At 48.0% G+C, this 19,701-nt stretch overlaps 1 protein-coding gene across 3 annotated transcripts in view; it reads right to left on the reverse strand.

Moving 5' to 3' along the window:
• Nucleotides 1–19,701, reverse strand: part of XXYLT1 (xyloside xylosyltransferase 1) — a 199,146-nt gene that overhangs the window by 159,664 nt on the left and 19,781 nt on the right. Inside the window, exon 1 of one of the 3 annotated variants that reach the window (XM_016942529.4) lies at nucleotides 16,039–16,178. The exons of the other annotated variants lie outside the window; for them this stretch is intronic. Coding sequence (XP_016798018.1) covers nucleotides 16,039–16,104 — 66 coding nt within the window. The 5' untranslated portion in view covers nucleotides 16,105–16,178. Of the gene's footprint in view, nucleotides 1–16,038; nucleotides 16,179–19,701 lie in introns of those variants that run through there. 3 annotated transcript variants of the gene reach the window in all.

Genomic DNA, 19,701 nt, shown 5'->3' on the forward strand with positions numbered 1-19,701 from the left:
TTCATTTAGTTGATATGATGTATCACACTGATTGGTTTGTGAATGTTGAACCATTCTTGTATCCCTGGGATAAATTCCACTTGGTCATGGAATGATTTTTTTTTTTTTTAATGTACGGCTGACTTTGGTTTGTTAGCATTTTGTTGAGAATTTTTGCATCAGTGTTCATCAGGGATACTAGCCTGTAGTTTTCTTTTACTTATGTGTCTGTCTGGTTTTTGGTATCAGGGTAATTCTGGCCTCATAAAATGAGTTTGGAAGTATCCCCTCCTCCCCTATTTTTCAGAATAGTTTGAGTAGGGTTGGTATTACTTCTTCTTTAAATGGTAGAACTTAGCAGCGAAGCCATTGCATCCTTGGCTTTTCTTTGCTAGGAGACTTATTATGGCTTTGATCTCATTACTTGTTATTGGTCTGTTCAGATTTTGGATTTCTTCATGATTCTATCTTAGTAGGTTGTATGTGTCTAGAAACTTATCCATTTCTTCTAGGTTTTCCAATTTATTGGTATATAGTTGTTCACAGTAGCCACTAATGATCCTTTGAATTTATGCAGTATGAGTTGTAATATCTCGTTTTCATCTCTGATTTTATTTATTTGGGTCTTCTCTCTTTTTTTTCTTAGTCTGGCTAAAGGTTTGTCAATTTTATCTTTTCAAAATACCAAAAAAACAACTTTTCATTTCATTGATCTTTTGTATTGTTTACTCTGTTTCAATTTCATGTATTTCTGCTCTAATTTTTATTACTTCTTTTCTTCTACTAACTTTGGGTTTGGTTTGCTGTTGCTTTTCTAGTTCTAAGACGCATCATTAGGTGGTTTATTTGAACTTTTTCTTCTTTTTTGATGTAGGCATTTATAGCCATAAACTTCTCTTAGTACTGCTTTGCTGTATTTCATAGGTTTTGGTATGTTGTGTTTCTATTATCATTTGTTTCAAGAAATTTTTCAATTTCTTTCTTAACCTCTTCATTGACCCACTGGTCATTCAGAGGCATATTGTTCAGTTTCCATGTGTTTGTATAGTTTCCAAAATTCCTGTTATTAATTTCTAGTTTCATTCCATTGTAGTCAGAGAAGATACTTGATATTATTTCAGTTTTTTGGAATGCTTTAAGACTTGTTTTGCAACCTAGCATATGGTCTATCCTTGAGAATGATCCATGTGCTGAGGAGAAGAATGTGTATTCTGCAACTACGGAATGAAATATTCTGTAAGTATCTATTAGGTCCATTTCGTCTATGGTGCAGATTAAGTCTGATGTTTCTTTGTTGATTTTCTGTCTGGATGATCTGTCCAATGCTGAAAGTGGGGTGTTGAGGTCTCCAGCTATCATTGTATTGGGGTCTATCTCCATCTTTCACTCTGATAATATTTGCTTTATATATCTGAGTGCACTAGTGTTGGATGCATATATAACTGTTATATCCTTATGCTGAATTGACCCCTTTATCATTACACAACAAACTTATTTGTCTCTTTTTATATTTTTTTCTTGAAATCGATTTATCTGATATAAGTATAGCTACTTCTGCTCCTTTTTGGTTTCCGTTGGCATGAAATATCTTTTGCCATACCTTTATTTTCAGTCTATGTGTGTTTTTATAAATGAAGTGTGTTTCCTGTAGGCAATAGATCACTGGGTCTTAAAAAAAAATCTATTCATTCACTCTTTGTCTTTTGATCAGAGAGTTTACTCCATTTACATTCAATGTTATTATTGATTAAGTCAGGACTTACTCCTGCCATTTTGTTATTTGTTTTCTAGCTGTTTTCTGGTCTTCCCTTTTAGTAAAGGTGATTTTCTCTGGTGTTATGTTTTATTTTCATGCTTTTTACTTTTTCATGTCCATTGTATGTTTTTAGACTTGAGGTTGCCATGAGATTTGCAAATAATATTTTATAACACATTATTTTAAACTGATGACAAATTAACACTGATTACATAAACAAACATACTAAAAAACAAGCAAAAAGAAAACTAATAAAAACTCTATAACTTCATCTCCCCACTTTTTAACTTTTTGTTGTTTCTATTTACATCTTGATGTACTGTCTTGAAAAGTTATTATTTTTGATTGGTTTATCTTTTCATCTTTGTACTTAAGATATCAGAAGTATACACATTGCAATTATAGTGTTTTAACAGTCTGTGTTTTTCTCTGCACTTACTATTACCAGTGAACTTTTCACCTGCAGATGATTTATCGCTCATTAACATCCTTTTATTTCAGATTGAATAAATCCCTTTAGCATTTCTTTTTTTTTTTTTTGAGATGGAGTCTCACTCTGTCACCCAGCATGGAATGCAGTGGTGAGATCTCGGGTCACTGCAAGCTCCGCCTCCCAGGTTCACGCCATTCTCCTGCCTCAGCCTCCCAAGTGGCTGGGACTACAGACGCCCGCCACTATGCCCGGCTAATTTTTTTTTTTTTTTAGTAGAGACGGGGTTTCACCATGTTAGCCAGGATGGTCTCGATCTCCTGACCTTCTGATCTGCCTGCCTCGGCCTCCCAAAGTGCTGGGATTACAGGCGTGAGCCACTGCGTCTGGCCAGCATTTCTTGTACGATAGGTCTGGTATTGATGAAATCCATCAAGCTTTTGTTTGTCTGGGTAAGTCTTTATTTCTCCTTCATGTTTGAAGGATTTTTTTTTTTTTTTTTTGAGACAGAGTCTCACTCTGTTGCCCAGGCTGGAGTGCAGTGGCACAATCTCAGCTCACTGCAACCTCTGCCCCCCAGATTAAAGCGATTGTCCTGCCTCAGCCTCCCAAGTAGCTGGGATTACAGGCATCTGCCACCATGCCTGGCTAATTTTTGTATTTTTAGTAAAGACGGGATTTCACCGTCTTGGCCAGGCTGGTCTTGAACTCCTGACCTCAAGTGATCCACCTGCCTCAGCCTCCCAAAGTGCTCGGATTACAGGCATGAGCCACCGCACGCAGCCTGCAGGATATTTTTGCCATATACGCTATTTAAGTTTTTTCCCTTCGACACTTTAAGTATGTCATGCCACTCTCTCCTGGCCTGTAAGGTTCTCACCAAAAAGTCTGCTGCCAGATGTATTGGAGCTCTATTTTATGTCATTTGTTTATCTTGCTACTTTTAGGATCCTTTCTTTATTCTTGACTTTTGAGAGTTTGTTATTAAATGCCTTGAGGTAGACGTCTTTGGGCTAAATCTGCTTGGTGTTCTATAACCTTCCTGTACTTGAATATTTATATCTTTCTCTAGGTTTGGGAAGTTCTCTGTTATTATCCCTTTAAATAAACTTTCTACTGCTGTCTCTCTCTCTACCTCCTCTTTAAAGCCAGTAACTCTTAGATTTGCCCCATTGAGGCTATTTTCCAGATCTCGTAGGCATGCTTCATTCTTTTTTACTCTTTCGTCTCCTCTGACTGTTCTTTCTTGCTTGCTTTCTTTTCTCGCTTTCTTGCTTTCTTTTTTTGAGACAGGGTCTGGCTCTGTCATCCAGGCTGGAGTGCAGTGGGGCAATCTTGCCTCACTGCAACCTCTGCCTCCCAGGCTCAAGCCATCCTCCCAGCTCTAACTGTGTATTTTCACATGGCCTCTTAAAGTTTACTATTTCATTCTTCTACTTGATTAATTCTACTATTAGGAGATTCTGATGCATTCTTCAGTACGTCAATTGCATTTTTCAGCTCCAGAATTTCTGCTTGACTGTTTTTAATTATTTCAATTTGTTTGTTAAATTTATCTGATAGGATTCTGAATTCCTTCTCTGTGCTATCTTGAATTTCTTTGAGTTTCCTCAAAACAGCTATTTTCAATTCTCTGTTTGAAAGATCACATATCTCTGTTTCTCCAAGACTGGCCCCTGGTGCCTTATTTAGTTCACTTGGTGAGGTCCTATTTTCCTGGATGGTCTTGATGCTAGTGGATGTTTGTAGGTGTCTGGCCATTGAAGAGTTAGGTATTTATTGTAGTCTTTGCAGTCTGGGTTTGTTTGTACTCATCCTTCTTGGGGAGGCTTTCCAGGTATTCAAAGGACGTGGGTGTTGTGATCTAAGTTTTTGGTCACTGCAGCTGTATCTGCATTAGGGGGCAAACCAAGCCCAGCAATGCCGTGGTTCTTGCAGATTTGTAGATGCACCACCCTGATGGTCTTAGATCACATCTGGAAGAATTCTCCGAATTACTTGTTCTCTTCCCTATCTCCCAGATGAATGCAATCTCTCTATATATCTATAAATATACAGACATAGACATAGACATAGACATAGACATAGACATAGACATAGAGATATACACCTGGCTTGGCTGCCTGGAGATTGGGGAGGGGTGACACCCCTGTCACTATCACCACTGGGATTGCACTTGATCAGATCTGAAGCCAGCACACCACTGAGTTTTGCCCAAGGCCTGCTATAACCACTAGCTGACTACTCTCTATGTTCACTCAAGGCCCTAGGGCCCTACAATTAGCAGGTGGCAAAGACTGCCAGGCTTGTGTCCTTCCCTTAAGGGCAGTGAGATCTCTTGGGCCCCAGGCAGGTCCAGAGATGCTATCTGTGAGCCAGGGCCTACAATCGGAAGCCCTAGAAATCTGCCTGGTGCTCTATTCTACTGCGGTTAAGCTGGCAACAAAACCACAAGATAAAGTCCTTCCACGCTTCCCTCCTCTTTCTCCAGGCAGAGGACTCTCTCCCTGTGTCCGCTACCACCACAGGCCCGTGGGGAGTGCTGCCAGGGCGCCACCAATGTTCACTTAATGCCCAAGGACTCTTTAGTCAGCTTGTGGTGAATGCTGCCAGTCCTGGGACTCTCTTCAGGGCAGTGAGCTCCCCTCTGGCCGGGGTAGGTCCAGAAATGCTATCCCAGAGCCAAGGCCTGGAACTGGGGACCCCAAGGGCCCAGTTGGTGCTCTCCCTATGTCTGAGCTGGTATCTAAGCTGCGAGACACAGTCCCCTTTATTCTTTCCTCTCCTTTACTCAAGCAGAAGGAGTCTCTCCTCGTAACCACCACAGCTGTGAATGTGCTGGATCCCATCTGAAGCCAGCAGGTCTCAGAGTCTCACCCAAGGCCCATGGTATGTACTACCTGGTTACCACTGCTGATTATTCAGGGTCCAGGAGCTCTTTCATCAGCAGGTGATGATTCCTGCCATTACTGGGTCCTTCCCTTCAAGGCAGTAGGCTCCCTTCTGGCCCAGGGTGTCTAGAAATGTCATCTAAGATCTAGGGCATGGAATGGGGGCCTCATGACTCTGCCTGGTGCCTTATCCTACCGTGACTGAGCTGGTACCCAAGTTGCATGACAAAGTCCTCTTTACTCTCCTCTCTTCTAACAGAAGGAGGGGGTCTCTTTTGGAGCTGTGAGCTGCGCTGCCTGGGTTTGGGGGATAGGGGATGCAAGTGCTCCCTGAGCCACCCTGGCTGGTGTCTCATTAGGTCATGTAACCCCCAAGTCCACTGGCTCTGAGCCCAGCACAGCACTAGGACTCGCCTGGGTGTTGCAGTCCTTGTGGCCTGGTTTATTTAGAACCCCAGAACACTTTAACCTATGGTGACAAAGCTTGCTGGAACTCAAGTTCTGACTGCTGAGATGGGTGATTCTCCTCTGTCTAGGCTGGTCTAAATGCTCCCTCCTTGGGCATCGGCTGAGTTCTACCCACTGCTGGCAGCAATGAGTTCCAATGCAAAGTCCCACAACTGCTGCACTCTCCTTTCCCCGTCACACAGGTTCTCTCTTAGCACCATGTGGCCACCGCCACAGGGATGGAGTCAGTGATCAAGACTGTCTTTCCTACCCTCTGCAGTGCTTCTTTCGGCAATATGAAGTTAAAACCAGGTACTGTGATCGCTCACCTGATTTTTAGTGCCCACGAAGGTGCTTTTTTGGTGTAGATAGTTGTCAAATGTGGTGTTCTTGTGAGGAGGATGGTTGGTGGAGGCTTCTGTTTGGCCACCTTGCTCCACCTCCAGCCTAACCATAAAAACCTTTTATGCCACATTGGTCCTCCTCATTCCCTAAAACTTGTTTTATGTAACACTTTAAATCTTCTGTCTCATTATAAAAGCCTTTTTAAAAATATCTTCATGCTTCTCTTCTAAGGTACCATTTCCTTTATCCTTTTCTGGCTACTGGTTTGTTTGTTTGTTTGTTTTTAATACTTTTTTTCAGATACAGAATCCAGACCAGTTCCTGCTATTTTCCAACAGAAATCTCAAATTATGTTTCTCATTCCCACACCCCCTCCACTTCCTCTCACCCCTGCCCCTGCGACCTCTCTGACAGGTTTCCCTACCTCCTACCTTCCCCACTGCCCCACTCTGTTATACCTCCAGAATTGTTTTCCAAATAGAGAAATTCGTTTTTCTCTCTCCCTGGCTTCAAGACCTCCGACGACTTGTCGCTCCCTTAGTTACAGTCCGAATCCTCTAGCAAGGCCTCTAAGCCGCTGCAATAGTGGTTCTGGCTCCGTCCCCCGCCCTCCCCGCCTCGTGTGACTGGGCAGCACTGAACCAGGCAGTCTCCCGTCTACTGACACACCTGGATGACCTACATCCTTGCATGCCTGTACTTGCTCTTCCCACCGTCTGTAATTACCTCTCCCAGCCCCCATCTGCCTGGTAAGATCCTATCCAGTTTTCCAATCCTCCCCTCCAGCCTTCCCACAGCCTCCCACAATTCACCATGCCCTTCCTAACACCCTGCATTGCATGGGGGCTCCACTTACCCTGTCTGACTCACTTTTCAGGGCTCTGTTTCTCTATCGGCTGCATGGGGCACTCCTCGTAGGCAGAGGCCGTGACTGCTCTGTGCCCTGTATCCAGCCGCTGGCCACATAACAGGCCATCCGTACATCCATACAGGTTTGCTAAACTAAGTGAACTGCACTTTGGGCAAGTAACTAAACCTCTCTGAGCCCCAGTTTCTTCGTGGGTAATACAGGACTGACAACACGTACTTCCTGTGGTGTCTGTCAGGGCCATCTGGGACACACATTCAGCCCGGGGGTTGCCACACTGTGCTTACTCCTAAGTGTTAGCATCAAGCCTCCTCCCAGCCCCCGAAATGCCTTCTCCCCACAGATCAGTTTTCACTCCTAAGCCAGCTTTTCCCTCCCTCCAAATCATCCCTATCCGTTGGAATTACACAGGAAGCTGGAAGCTGACAAGAGGGTTCTCGCAGAAGGGAAGGCCTCTGTATTCACTAAGGAGGAAGAGAGAGAACGCATCTGCGCAGGCATACACGCGGAGCAGGGCTGCCGCAGCCAAACTAAGAGAGATGAAGAGCTATCCTCAGCCAGCTCACTCCCTACTGGCCCCATCTCACCCCAAAGCTTCACAGGAGACAACTGCATCCCATCAGCATGAATAGACTTATAAGGACAAACTGTACTCAGTACATTGTTCCAAATGCTGTGCTGCCAAGCCTGCACCCATGAATATTTCATATAATAAATCTGCTTAAAGATAAATGAGTATGCTTCATAGAATAGACTTTATGCAGCAAGAGGCAAACCACAGACCCTGCAAGTGTGAATCAAAATACCCAGGCCTCCCAAAGACTAAAACAGGTTTGCAAACTAACCTTCCCAAGGATGGGCTGGCACCTGTCATACTCTGGGGGCCTTTGCCCAGACCAGGGGCTGATGCCTGGCAGTGCAGCAGGGGGCAGCAAAGCAAGAGTGAAGAGAGGAAATGAGAGGGATGGGGGAGAGAAAAGGCCACCCCTTCAACCTCCCCTCCTCCCTTTCAAGTCCCCCACCTCGACAGCTGCAAGAAGAACATACAACCTGAGAAACCAGGAATATAAGATGACTTCCATACTGAAGGCAATTAGCCAATGAGAAGACACAAAACAATAGTTAATGCCAACCTGGAATATATGATTTTTAGGAACGTAGACAAAAAAGTCTGATCACGATTTGTAGGTTTTATTAATTTGTTTACATACACATACTTAAAAATCCTGTTGACTATAAAATACTATTTCCCACACCCAGCTTACAAAATAATTTCTCGTCAAACCCTTCGTGTGCATCAACAGCAATGCCTTTATGAAGCCCAGAGTCAAGCTGAGACAGCCAGGGACGTCCTCCTCACCAGCTGTTTAGGGTGTGTTGGATACAGTTCCCTGCGAATTTATGTAGAATGCTGGCATCAGAAATGTCACCCCAACCCACAAGAACCCATGTTCGTATCATGAGGGCCGTTGGGTGTTGTTTTTAATCACCTAATGACATTTCTCAAAGTAGGGTTCTTCACCGGCCTATAATCATATATTTGTAGCCATTCACTAACCTTCAGGAATATCCCACCCCAGGAATATCCTGCCCCAGAAATGATTAAATCTGTGTTAAATTTCTCTGCCTACTTTTATTTTTAATTACTTCTGCATCTAACTTCAGTAATGACTGAGCTTTCTTTTCAGGCAAAGGTGTCCTCAAACAGTGCTTTGTTGTTCAAACTAAAATATGTAACCGAGAAAGTGCTGTGTGATATAAAAGACCTTGGAAAGGCTCAACTCTTTCGAAAGGGACAGTGTAGGGAGGAGGGGAAAGAGGTGAAGCTTGCCTCATATTCTACCATGCACAGCAAACTCAACACTTGTGATGCAGGGAGGCTGAAGCATCCATCAGTCATGGCAGAGCCTGGTGCCAGGCAGAAGCAGGCGTCTTTGCCACCCAGCCCTGTGCTCGCTGGCACTGAGATGCCTGAGAGCCAGGCCATCGCTCCTCTAAACACTCCCTGGGGACATAAACTCAGGCCAAGCCTTTAGCTCCATTTGGTGGAGAAAACTCATTTTATCACTTGGCCGGCCCCACTGGGAGTCAGGTCGCAGCCACACTCCTGAGCCAAGAAGGCACGTGGCAAGGGCTGGCCCCACGCACGGAAAGATGCCAGGTTTCCCGGAAAGCCCAAGGCCTGTTTGAAGAATAGCCGCTCCTCTGGCCACAGATAGCAACGCCACAGGTCGGCCGGAGGCCAAGGGTTCACCCATCTCCTCCCCATGCGCCGCCAGAGACCATCCCCCAGCACAGCTATTGGAGGGAAGGTGGTGGCACAAAGCTCAGGCACACTCTACCCAAGTCCAGCAATCCTGGTGCCCCTGCCAATGCTGAATCCACCTCCTGAAGGAACCACAAACTGGGGGACTGAGGCAGGAGGATCGCTTGAACCTGGGAGGCGGAGGTTGCAGTGAGCTGAGATTGTGCCACTGCACTCCTGCCTGGGCAACAGAGCAAGACTCCATCTCAAATAAAAAAAAGAGTCACTAAAACGATCCAAACCTGTAGGTAGATCAAACACAGCTCTGAAAGGAAGAGGTCTTAATGTATCAGAAAAGTCACTAAGTAAAGACATCTGCCTCCCAGTTGGAAATGGCCTCTCCCACTCTCCCACTCTCAGGCCTCCTCAAGCCTGGCAGAACTCCAAGGCCGACCTGAAGAAGCAGGGCGGGTCTTTCAGGACCGACGCCTACTTGGCACATTCCCAAGGAGGAGCTGTTCACACCTTCTTGAAGCAAGGGCAGGTGCCCTGTGATGTCTGGTATCCATACACTTGGAGGACAAGCAAACAAAATGACAGGCTCTGAGGCTGGTGGTTGGGGACACAATAGACCCCACTATGGGCCCCACAGGATTTAAATTAGGGCACAGCTATTCTGTGTCCTGATTTTCATGTCTGAAATTATATCAAACGTGTTTCCTTAAAGGAAGTTTTCCTGGAGCAACAGACAGATGATTGAGTGATGGATGGGCAGAGCTACACTACCTATTGATCTCTCCCCAAGAGATCAATTCCAACAAGAACTGGAGGAAAAATGACTTTCTGGGAAAACAAAACAAAACATTGTTTTCCAATTAACCTGCACCAAGAATGTGAAGGCGCATTTCCAAAAGCGAAGAAAAATCTGCTAACGGACTAGGAGTCTTTCATTCGTACACCCATGCCAGACACCTGAACACCCCAGGGCCTCTGCACTGTCTACTCTGCTCAGAGAACCCTCCCCCAGAACCTTCTGCCTGAATCCTTCTAGCCATTCAGGTATCAGTTCAAACGTCACCTCCAGAGATTTTCCCTCACCAAAAAAGTAGCTACCACCCTCACCATCAACACACACACATGCGCACAACACACACACACATGCACACAACATACACAGACATGCACACAACACACACATGCACCCATCAGTCCTGGCTATTGCATGACCAGATTCATTTCCTCCATAATACTTATCACCAGACATGTCATATTTTTCAGTGTTTAGTCACTTACTGCCCGTCTCTCCCCAGCTCCCAGCCAGCCTGTAAGGCACCGTGAGGGCGGGACCTTGTCTGTCGTATTCATTGCTGCATATCCAGCTCTTAGTCAAGTGCTTCCCATGCAGCGGAGGCTCTGTAAATGCTTGCTGCAGGGAGGAACGAGCAAATAAAGGGGCAGAGAGGAGGGGCGATGGGACAACTGTTTCAGACACAGAATGTTGCCCCGTGGCCCCGCAGCACCTGGGAACTGAGCAGTTCCTTCCGACCCCAGCATCTCCCCCGGGCATGTCATGTGCTTCTCCATCCCAGCCCTCACCCAAAGAGAGAGATTTCTTCCACATAGGACTTACTCTAAACATTCTGGAGCGCAGGCCTCCTTCTCACCTTTAACCTGCTAGACAGAAGACCCGGGCTACATTCTCTCTCTTTGTCAGTAGGAGCTGTTGCCTCAATTTCACACCCAACCTGCAAACTACTGATACGACTTTGATGACTGGAGCAACACCAGGGTTCTTGGTCTTGCGCCGACAGGATCGATGACATGGACACATGAGGAGTGGTTTTAAGGAGCGAAAAGTTTAATAGGCAAGAAAGAAGGAAGAAAGAAGGGAACAGCTCACCCGTACAGAGACAAGGGACAGGGTTTGGAACAAGGAGAAACAAAGTGCGGTGGAAAAGTGGGGGCTCACATGGGAGGCTGGACGAGGTGGGGTCTGATCTGCATAGGGCCCAGGGAATTGATTTGTCCAGGTATGTTATTTACACAGCCCGCAGAAAAACCTGGCCCTCCCACCTTAGCCCTTTTAATATGCAAATGTAGGGTGCCATGATGTTCTGAACACAAGGTGTGATCTGGAGGTGGCCATAACACTTGGTACACCCAGTGACAAGAACAGGGTGGGAATCGCCATGTTGAGTGAACCCAGTTTCTAATGGCTGGCATTCGCATATCAAAGCTTGCTGGCCCAGCCCTTCAAGACGCCTTTTCTGTTAGAAAAGAGATGGTTCGGCAACCCAAATGCCCATCAATGATAGACTGGATTAAGAAAATGTGGCACATATACACCATGGAATACTACGCAGACACAAAAAAGGATGAGTTCATGTCCTTTGTAGGGACATGGATGACACTGGAAAACATCATTCTCAGCAAACTATCGCAAGGACAGAAAACCAAACACCACATGTTCTCACTCATAGGTGGGAACTGAACAATGAGAACACTTGGACACAGCAAGGGGAACATCACACACCGGGGCCTGTCGTGGGGTGGGGGGAAGGGGGAAGGATAGCATTAGGAGATACACGTAATGTAAATGACGAGTTAATGGGTGCAGCACACCATCATGGCACATGTATACATATGTAACAAACCTGCACGTTGTACACATGTACCCTAGAACTCAAAGTATAATAAAAAAAAAAAAAGAGATGGTTCGGGGGTTGTTTCTTATTATAAGAAAATTTCCACCGAGAACCTTTACCTTAACTATCTGCCTAAAAGTTATTCTTACTAACTCCTCTATTACTACTTCAGAATAGCCATGCCCGAATCTAAATTTTGTGTCTGAAATTATATCAAAGGTGTTTCCTCAAATGAGGTTTTCCTGGAGTGACAGACAGATAATTGAGTGACAGATGGGTAGAGCCACAGGTCTATTGATCTCTCTTTTCTTAGTCACTAACATGTCCAGAAGACACTATCATTCTCAGTGGCTGCCTGTTGCCCCCACCAATAACTTGAGCTCACTTTGAAAACAAAGGTCTGCAAGGGTAAGTGGTAAATGCTCTGAATTTGGTTAGCTTTAAATGGAAAAGGTAACAGTCATAATGGATGTGCAGTTTTTACAAGGAAAGAAAAAGACAGAACCACAGGCTGGGCCCCTCCCTCATGTGACGATTATCGCTTCTGCAGGATGTCCTGGATGGACTAGTAATTGAATTTTGTCAGGCAGCACCACAAACAGCTGAGAGGGGAAAAGCAGCCTGCCCAGCTAATTTCTAAAGCCATGTCCAATATCCATTCTCACAACCTACTTTACTGACAGTTCAAAAGCGACAGCCCCTCCTCCCCACGCTGTCCTCACTGCACGACGTCCAATCGTTACCTCCTCACCCTCATCTCCACCTCGTGCTTACTGAACCATCACTAGTTTCTAGGTAACAAGATCTGCAATGAACGTTCTAGGACTCCTGCAAGATTGCCATTGTGTCAGCAGAGATGGGCCCTATTCCAGTCATCCAAAACCTTGATATGACTAGGGCAGGGTAGGAGCAAATGTAACACAAAGACACCGGCCCACTGGACAGCAGGTGATGGAACGTCACATGTCAACAGGACGGCGTGTCTCCAGCAAGCCTGCAAGCTTCACCCTCGCTGCAAGGAGGGCAGCTCTGGGTCCTGGGTCTCCAGCTTTGCTGCACGCACACATGGCTCTTGCTGGGGAGACTTATTAAAACACAGACTCCAGGGTCCTGAGCACAGAGATTCTGAGTCAGGGTCGGCAGTGAGGCACAGGACTCTTCATTTAAAAACCACTCCAGGCTGGGCGCGGTGGCTCGTGCCTGTAATCCCAGCACTTTGGGAGGCCAAGGTGGGCGGATCACCTGAGGTTGGCTGTTCGAGACCAGCCTGACCAACATGAAGAAACCCCTGTCTCTACTAAAAATACAAAATTAGCCAGGCGTGGTGGAGGGCGCCTGTAATACCAGCTACTCGGGAGGCTGAGGCAGGAAAATGGCGTGAACCCAGGGGGCGGAGCTTGCAGTGAGCCAAGATCACACCACTGCACTCCAGCCTGGGCGACAGAGCAAGACTCTGTCTCAAAAAAAAAAAAAAAAAACCCACTCCGGGCCGGGCGCAGTGGCTCACGCCTGTGATCCCAGCACTTTGGGAGGCCAAGGTGGGTGGATCACCTGAGGTCGGGAGTTCAAGACCAGCCTGACCAACATGGAGAAACCCCCGTTTCTACTAAAAATACAAAATTAGCCAGGTGTGGTGGCACGTGCCTGTAATCCCAGCTACTCAGGAGGCTGAGGCAGGAGAATTGCTTGAACCTGGGAGGTGGAGGTTGCAGCGAGCCAAGATCGTACCATTGCACTTCAGCCTTACGTGTAGCCCAAGATAATTTTTTTTTTTTTTTGGAGACGGAGTCTCGCTCTGTCACCCAGGCTGGAGTTCAGTGGTGTGATTTCGGCTCACTGAAATCTCTGCCTCCCGGATTCAAGTGATTCTCCTGCCTCAGCCTCCTGAGTAGCTGGGATTACAGGCATGCACCACCACGCCCAGCTAGTTTTGTATTTTTAGTAGAGACGGGGTTTCACCATATTGGCCAGGTTGGTCTTGAACTCCTGCAAGTGATTCGGCCCACCTCGGCCTCCCAAAGTGCTGGGATTACAGGCATGAGCCACCGCACCTGGCCCAATTCATCTTCTTCCAGTGTGGCCCAGGGAAGCCAAAAGACTGGACACACCTGTTCTAGGTGTTCCAAGGAGGCAAGGGGTCCAGAAGCCATTTAATTTGAGCGGCAGCTGAAGGAACTATGGGTGTTTGCCTCACGTGGGAGTGGGAAGAGGCAGAGAGGATGATATGTGTATCTCCTCCAAATCTCATGTTGGAGTGTGATTCGCAACGCTGGATTGGGGCCTGGTGGGAGGTACGGAATCATGGGGGCGGATCCTTCATCAATGGTTTAGCACCATCCCCTTGGATGTGAGTTAGCTCTCGCTCAGGCGGTTCACGGCAGATCTGGTTGTAGAAAGAAGTGTGTGGCACCTCCACCCGCCTCCACTCTCTCCTGCCCCTGCTCTCACCCTGTGATGTGCCTGCTTCCCCATCACCTTCCGCCATGACCGGAAGCTTCCTAAGGCCTCCCGCAGAAGCAGGCGCTGGCACCACCCTTCTCTACAGCCTGCAGAACCATGAGCCAATTACACCTCTTTTTAAAATAAATTACACAATCTCGGATATCTATTTATAGCAACGCAAAAATGGTCTAATACAGAAGACAACGCAACCACACACAAACCTGCTGATTTATTCTCTTCGCCTCCTTCTCCATCTAGCACACTTGTGTTTACACCAGGTTTTTTCTTGCCTGTAATGAAGGGAGGATAAATGGCTACAATAAACCCCTTCCCTCTTTCAAAATCTCAATTTGCTCTTGACTCAGGCGCTCCTAACAGAGCAACAATCAAGCATCGGTCCCCAGGAAGACAAGGCTGTCACGACTAGAAGAAAGAAGACCTGCGCAAAGGATCCAGTGCCCTCTCTGTGCCAAGTGTGGCCAGACCTGTTCTCCTTCCCCTCACCCTGCTCGTGTCTTCCTCACCTCCAATGGCAAGAGGGTCTTTGGCAAGCAGATACAGAGACGAAGACCGTGTAAGCACAGCAATACACAGTGTGTCTGTCTTGTAGGTACGGCACCTTGTGGACCTTCAAACACACGGGCCTTCCAGATGAATTTCCAGGATGACCATGAGGAACTACGGCAAACCAGCAGGATGGAGCCATGTCCCTGGAGGGAGAGCAAGACTCAGGGGAAAAATGAGAGGAATGAGCAGTGAGCAGAGGCAGAGGGGGTGAGCCCCGGACACTCCTCCAGGCTGATGAGGAATAAACCACAAGGCAGCTCCAAAGGAGAGGTGGGGGTGAGCAGGGGTCTGTGCTATCCTCGGGACTCTCTGTGTGTTCGTGACCAGCCAACAGTGACGTTACAATATGACCACATGGCCTTCCAGACACCGTGACACAGGCTGAGGGGTTCCACAAGCATAAATCCAGGATTTCTTTAACACGGTCTATCCAGCCCCCACAGCCACAGCCAGAGAGCCAGTCCCAGACTCCCAACCGGGCCCCGGGAGGGCGGCGCGCCCTCCCCGGCGCCACTCGCCACCTGCCGCTCCAGCCTCCTGGTCCCAATTTCTGTCTCTCCACAGAGAAACATTACAAATGCCTGAGCAGGCATTTGTAAAAACAAATGCACGGAGTCACTCACCATCTGTTTTTGGCACTCACTAAAGAATACTCTGAGTGAACTTTTTTGAAATAATCCTTGCACAGTGGGTGGAAGCATTCCTTAATTCACCTTTTCTATAAATCATGTTTTGCTTTTTGACATTTAATACTAAATTTTCCTGACAGTAGAAGCCGTTTTTCTACAAAATAACGTGTTCCACCCCAAAAAGGAGGGGAAGAGGTATGGCAGCGAGGGAAAGACAGGAAGGAGGTGAGATGGGAGGAGAGGGCGAACGGCCGTTCCAGGATTTCACTGTGAAATCTGAGGGTGGTCGGTCACAGTCCACGTATTCACCAAGCCGAGCGCTGGGAGGGCTGTGAGGGCTTCTTAGCCAGTTCCTCGATTTGTCCTTTTTTCGTGTGGGAACCATCCCATGACCTATGACCTCCAAAGAACACTGCAGTTTTACCATGAGTAACACCCAAAGGAGGCACTGAGCCAGATTCTGTCCCGCAGGCAGGAAGGTGGCCTGGGCCAGGAGGCTCGTCCCCATCTCCCGCACCTCACCCTCGTGCACAGCTTCCTCTAGGGGCCGGCCTCTCTTGAAACTGGCACTGAGCCCCAGTTCCGAATGGCCCCCCACCTCCTTCCTGGCTCTCTGGGTTGGGGACACAGCTGGAGCCCAAGCGGGAGAGCCATGATCCCCAGACAGCCCTGCCAGGCTCGAACCCTCCGACCCCAGGGCAGGCTCAGCTGCTGTATTAGCCTGTTCTCACACTGCTGTAAAGAAGGACCCAAGACTTGGTGATTTATAAGGAAACGAGGTTTGATGGACTCACAGTTCTGCATGGCTGGGGAGGCCTCAGGAAACACACAATCATGGCGGAAGGGACACACCTCACCATAGTGCAGCAGGACAGAGAGAGAGAAGGGGGAAGCGCTACACACTTTCAAACAGCAGATCTCCTGAGAGCTCACTGACTCTCACGAGAAGAGCAGGGAGGAAGTCCCGCCCCCGTGGTCCAATCACCTCCCACCAGGCCCTTCCTCCGACACGTGGGGATTACAGTTTGAGGTGAGATTTGGGTGGAGACACAGCCAAACCTTATCAGCCGCTTTCCAAGGCTGCCTGCTCTCCTGGGTTTCACAAAGCCGCTCATCCAGTGCTCGCTGAGATTGGTACACACACATCCAGAGGGGTGCAAAAGGGCGTCCTGTGGGCACACGGACCAACCACTTAGATACTTACAGGCTTATATTGTTGTGCAAAGTACTAAGAAAAAAGCTTTAGAACTTTGACTTCAACAGATACTACCTCAGGAGGGGCTAAGGAGAAAAGAAGAAGAAAAAGGAGTTGACATGGTTTGGCTGTGTCTCTCCCCACATCTCATCTTGAATTCCCACCTGTTGTGGGAGGGACTGGGTGGGAGGTAACTGAATCGTGCGGGCAGGTCTTTCCCGTGCAGTTCCTGTGAATGATATCTGATGGTTCCATAAGGAGGAGTTTCCCTGCACAGCTCCCGCTTCCCTGAACACCACCACCACCACAAAAGACGGGAGTTTCTCTTATTTTTTTGCCTGCTGCCATCCATGTAAGACATGACTCACTCCTCCTTGCCTTCCACTATGATTGTGAGATCTCCCCAGCCACATGGAACTGTAAGTCCATTAAAATGCCCTTTTTCCTTGGCCAGGCGCAGTGGCTCACACCTGTAATCCCAGCACTTTGGGAGGCCAAGGCGGGTGGATAACCTGCAGTCAGGAGTTTGAGACCAGCCTGGCCAACAGGGTGAAACGCCGTCTGTACTAAGAAAATACAAAAATTAGCTGAGTGTGGTGGCAGGCACCTGTAATCCCAGCTACTCGGGAGGCTAAGGCAGGAGAATCGCTTGAACTCGGAGGGAGGAGATTGCAGTGAGCCAAGATTGCGCCACTGTACTCCAGCCTGGGGGACAGAGCGAGACTCTGTCTCAAAAAACAAACTCCTTTTTCCTGTATAAATTACCCAGTCTCGGGTATGTCTTTATCAGCAGCGTGAAAATGGACTAATACAGGAGCCAAATTAAAATATACATTAAGTAGGTAATACTGCAGACAGCTGTAGGGCACTGGGAAAATGCAGGAATGAAACATGCAGACGGAATTGTAGATGCCCTGTTCACATCCATCGCCTCCTTTTGTGGGTGAGACACTGTTTAAAAGGCCAAGTGCGGCACCAGCAGCCAGGGGGAGTTCAACACGCTGATTTCCCCGCCTGACGTCAGAACCTACTCACCTAATTCACCTAATGTCTCATCTAAAGCCTCTCACTAAATCCCCTCCTGTAACTTCAAAAGGTTACACCCACCAGGCGATGTTCAGGATCCGGCACTTCTCTAAGCAGCACCATGCTGTATAAAACAGGCATAGGGCTCACATCAGGCATACGGCTCACATCAGCACACAATGGCCACACGGCTCACACCAGGCGCATGGCACGTGACAGGCACATGGCACACTGGCACCTGCTCTTCATGGGATCACAAAGAAAGGAAACATGTCAGGCAGCAACGTAGATGGACATGAGCTCATCTCATCCTCACCATAACCATGCCCCGTGGAAAGGAGGCAGTCGTGGCCAGAGAGGGGAAGGTCCCTGCCCAGGGTGACTCGGTCGATGGCCAAAGCCCAGATTTCAGCCCACGTCTCGCCGATTCCAGAACACACTCAACCTTTCAGGCACAAGGGTTGCCCTCGCTTCACTTGTCCTATTTGACTCCTTCATTAAGGGGCACAGCTCCCACTGAGCCTGCTCACTACAAACCCAAGCGCTGTCAAAAGAGGTAAACGTGTGGTCTGTAGCCCTCTTGATGTCACATACTTCAAGTCCACGCATAAATAAACTCTAGTGGAGAAAACCTCAACATCCCAACCTAGTAGCGGCCCTTTCCTGATGGATCCAGAATCCCTCCACCACCCACCACCACCACAGCTTCCCCAGGCCAAGCACCATCCTCTCTCCCCAGAGCCAGGGTGATGGCCTCCTAAGGGTCTCCCCAGCATTCTACTCTCCACACAGAGGCCAGAGCCCTCCTCCTCTGACCCAGTCAAAGCTGGAATCCTCACTCTGATGCAGGCTGGGAGCTGCCCTCCTCCTGCTAGCTCTGGCACTGATGTCCACTGTGCTCACCCAGGCCACACTGCACTGAGCCTCCGACACAGCAGCCCCTCACACCTGCTGCCCAGATGCTCCTCCCCAGGGCTGCCCAGCCAGCTCCTTCTTTCCTTCAGGTCTTCACTCAATGTCACCTTTTAGTGACAGCTTCCCTGCCCATCCAATTAAAAACTGCAACTGGCCGGACGTGTTGGCTCACACCTGTAATCCCAGAACTTTCGGAGGCCGAGGGGGATGGATCACGTGAAGTCAGGAGTTTGAGACCAGCCTGGCCAACGTGGTGAAACCCCGTCTCTACTAAAAAATACAAAAATTAGCTGGGCGTGGTGGCACATGCCTATAACTCTAGCTACTTGGGAGGCTGAGGCCGGAGAATCACTTGAACCCAGGAGGCAGAGGTTGCAGTCAGCAGAGATCGCGCCACTGCACTCCAGCCTGGGCGGCAAGAGTGCAACTCCATCTCAAAAAAAAAAAAAAAAAAAAAAAAACACTGCAACTACCCCCATACTCCTGGTCCTCTTCTCCTGCTGACACACGGTATAATGTACTCACCTGCTAACATACTATATGATTTATTCATCTGCTTTTCATGGAACAAAGAAATGAAAAGAAACCTAACCTTTTATGAACCCCTACTTACTGTCTCCCAGGCAGCAAACGAGACATTTTAACAGCTCATCTAGTCCTCTTCCTGCCAGGATGTAAGCGCTGCAAGGCAGGGACTTTTCACCTGTTCTGTCTCTTCTGTTCATTGATACACCCAAGTTCCCAGGGCAGCACCTGGCACATAGTAGGTGCCCAGGCTGAATGATGGCTTCAGATAGCAGCAATACTGGACGGGGTTACATGGATCTTAAAATTGCTCATCTCAAAGCAGCACTCGTTTGCCTCTGGCTTTTGTGAATGACCCACAAGGACCAACCTAGGCTTCCCTCTGTCGGCATAAATGTGCACTGGCCAGACGGCCCTGGGATCTGAGGACTCCCTCAAGCTACATGAAAGCACAGACCATCTCACTGAGCACAGCTGCAGGAAGGAGACAGCCAAGTCATCCTCGCACGAGGCCCCTGCTGCCCCGCAGGCAGATCCCCCACCTCCACCGCACCTGCTGGCTCCCCAAGGCTCAAGCCTAGCAGACCATGGTTAGGAAAAGCAGAGACCACTTGCTAACTGCAAAAATCAAGTGGATGACCAATATGGGTAGAGCTAAGCGGTCACCCAAATCACTCATGTGACCCCATGTGTTTCTGACAGGGAAGGCGGGGCCCAGCCAGGTGGAAAGGGGCTATCCACAGGTTAGGCAGCAGGTCCCTATAGGAGCCAGCCCAGAAGCCAGGCCCCCGGCCCT

Source organism: Pan troglodytes, chromosome 2 (genome assembly GCF_028858775.2).
Source record: "Pan troglodytes isolate AG18354 chromosome 2, NHGRI_mPanTro3-v2.0_pri, whole genome shotgun sequence".
In the NCBI taxonomy this organism is placed as follows: Eukaryota; Metazoa; Chordata; class Mammalia; order Primates; family Hominidae; genus Pan; species Pan troglodytes.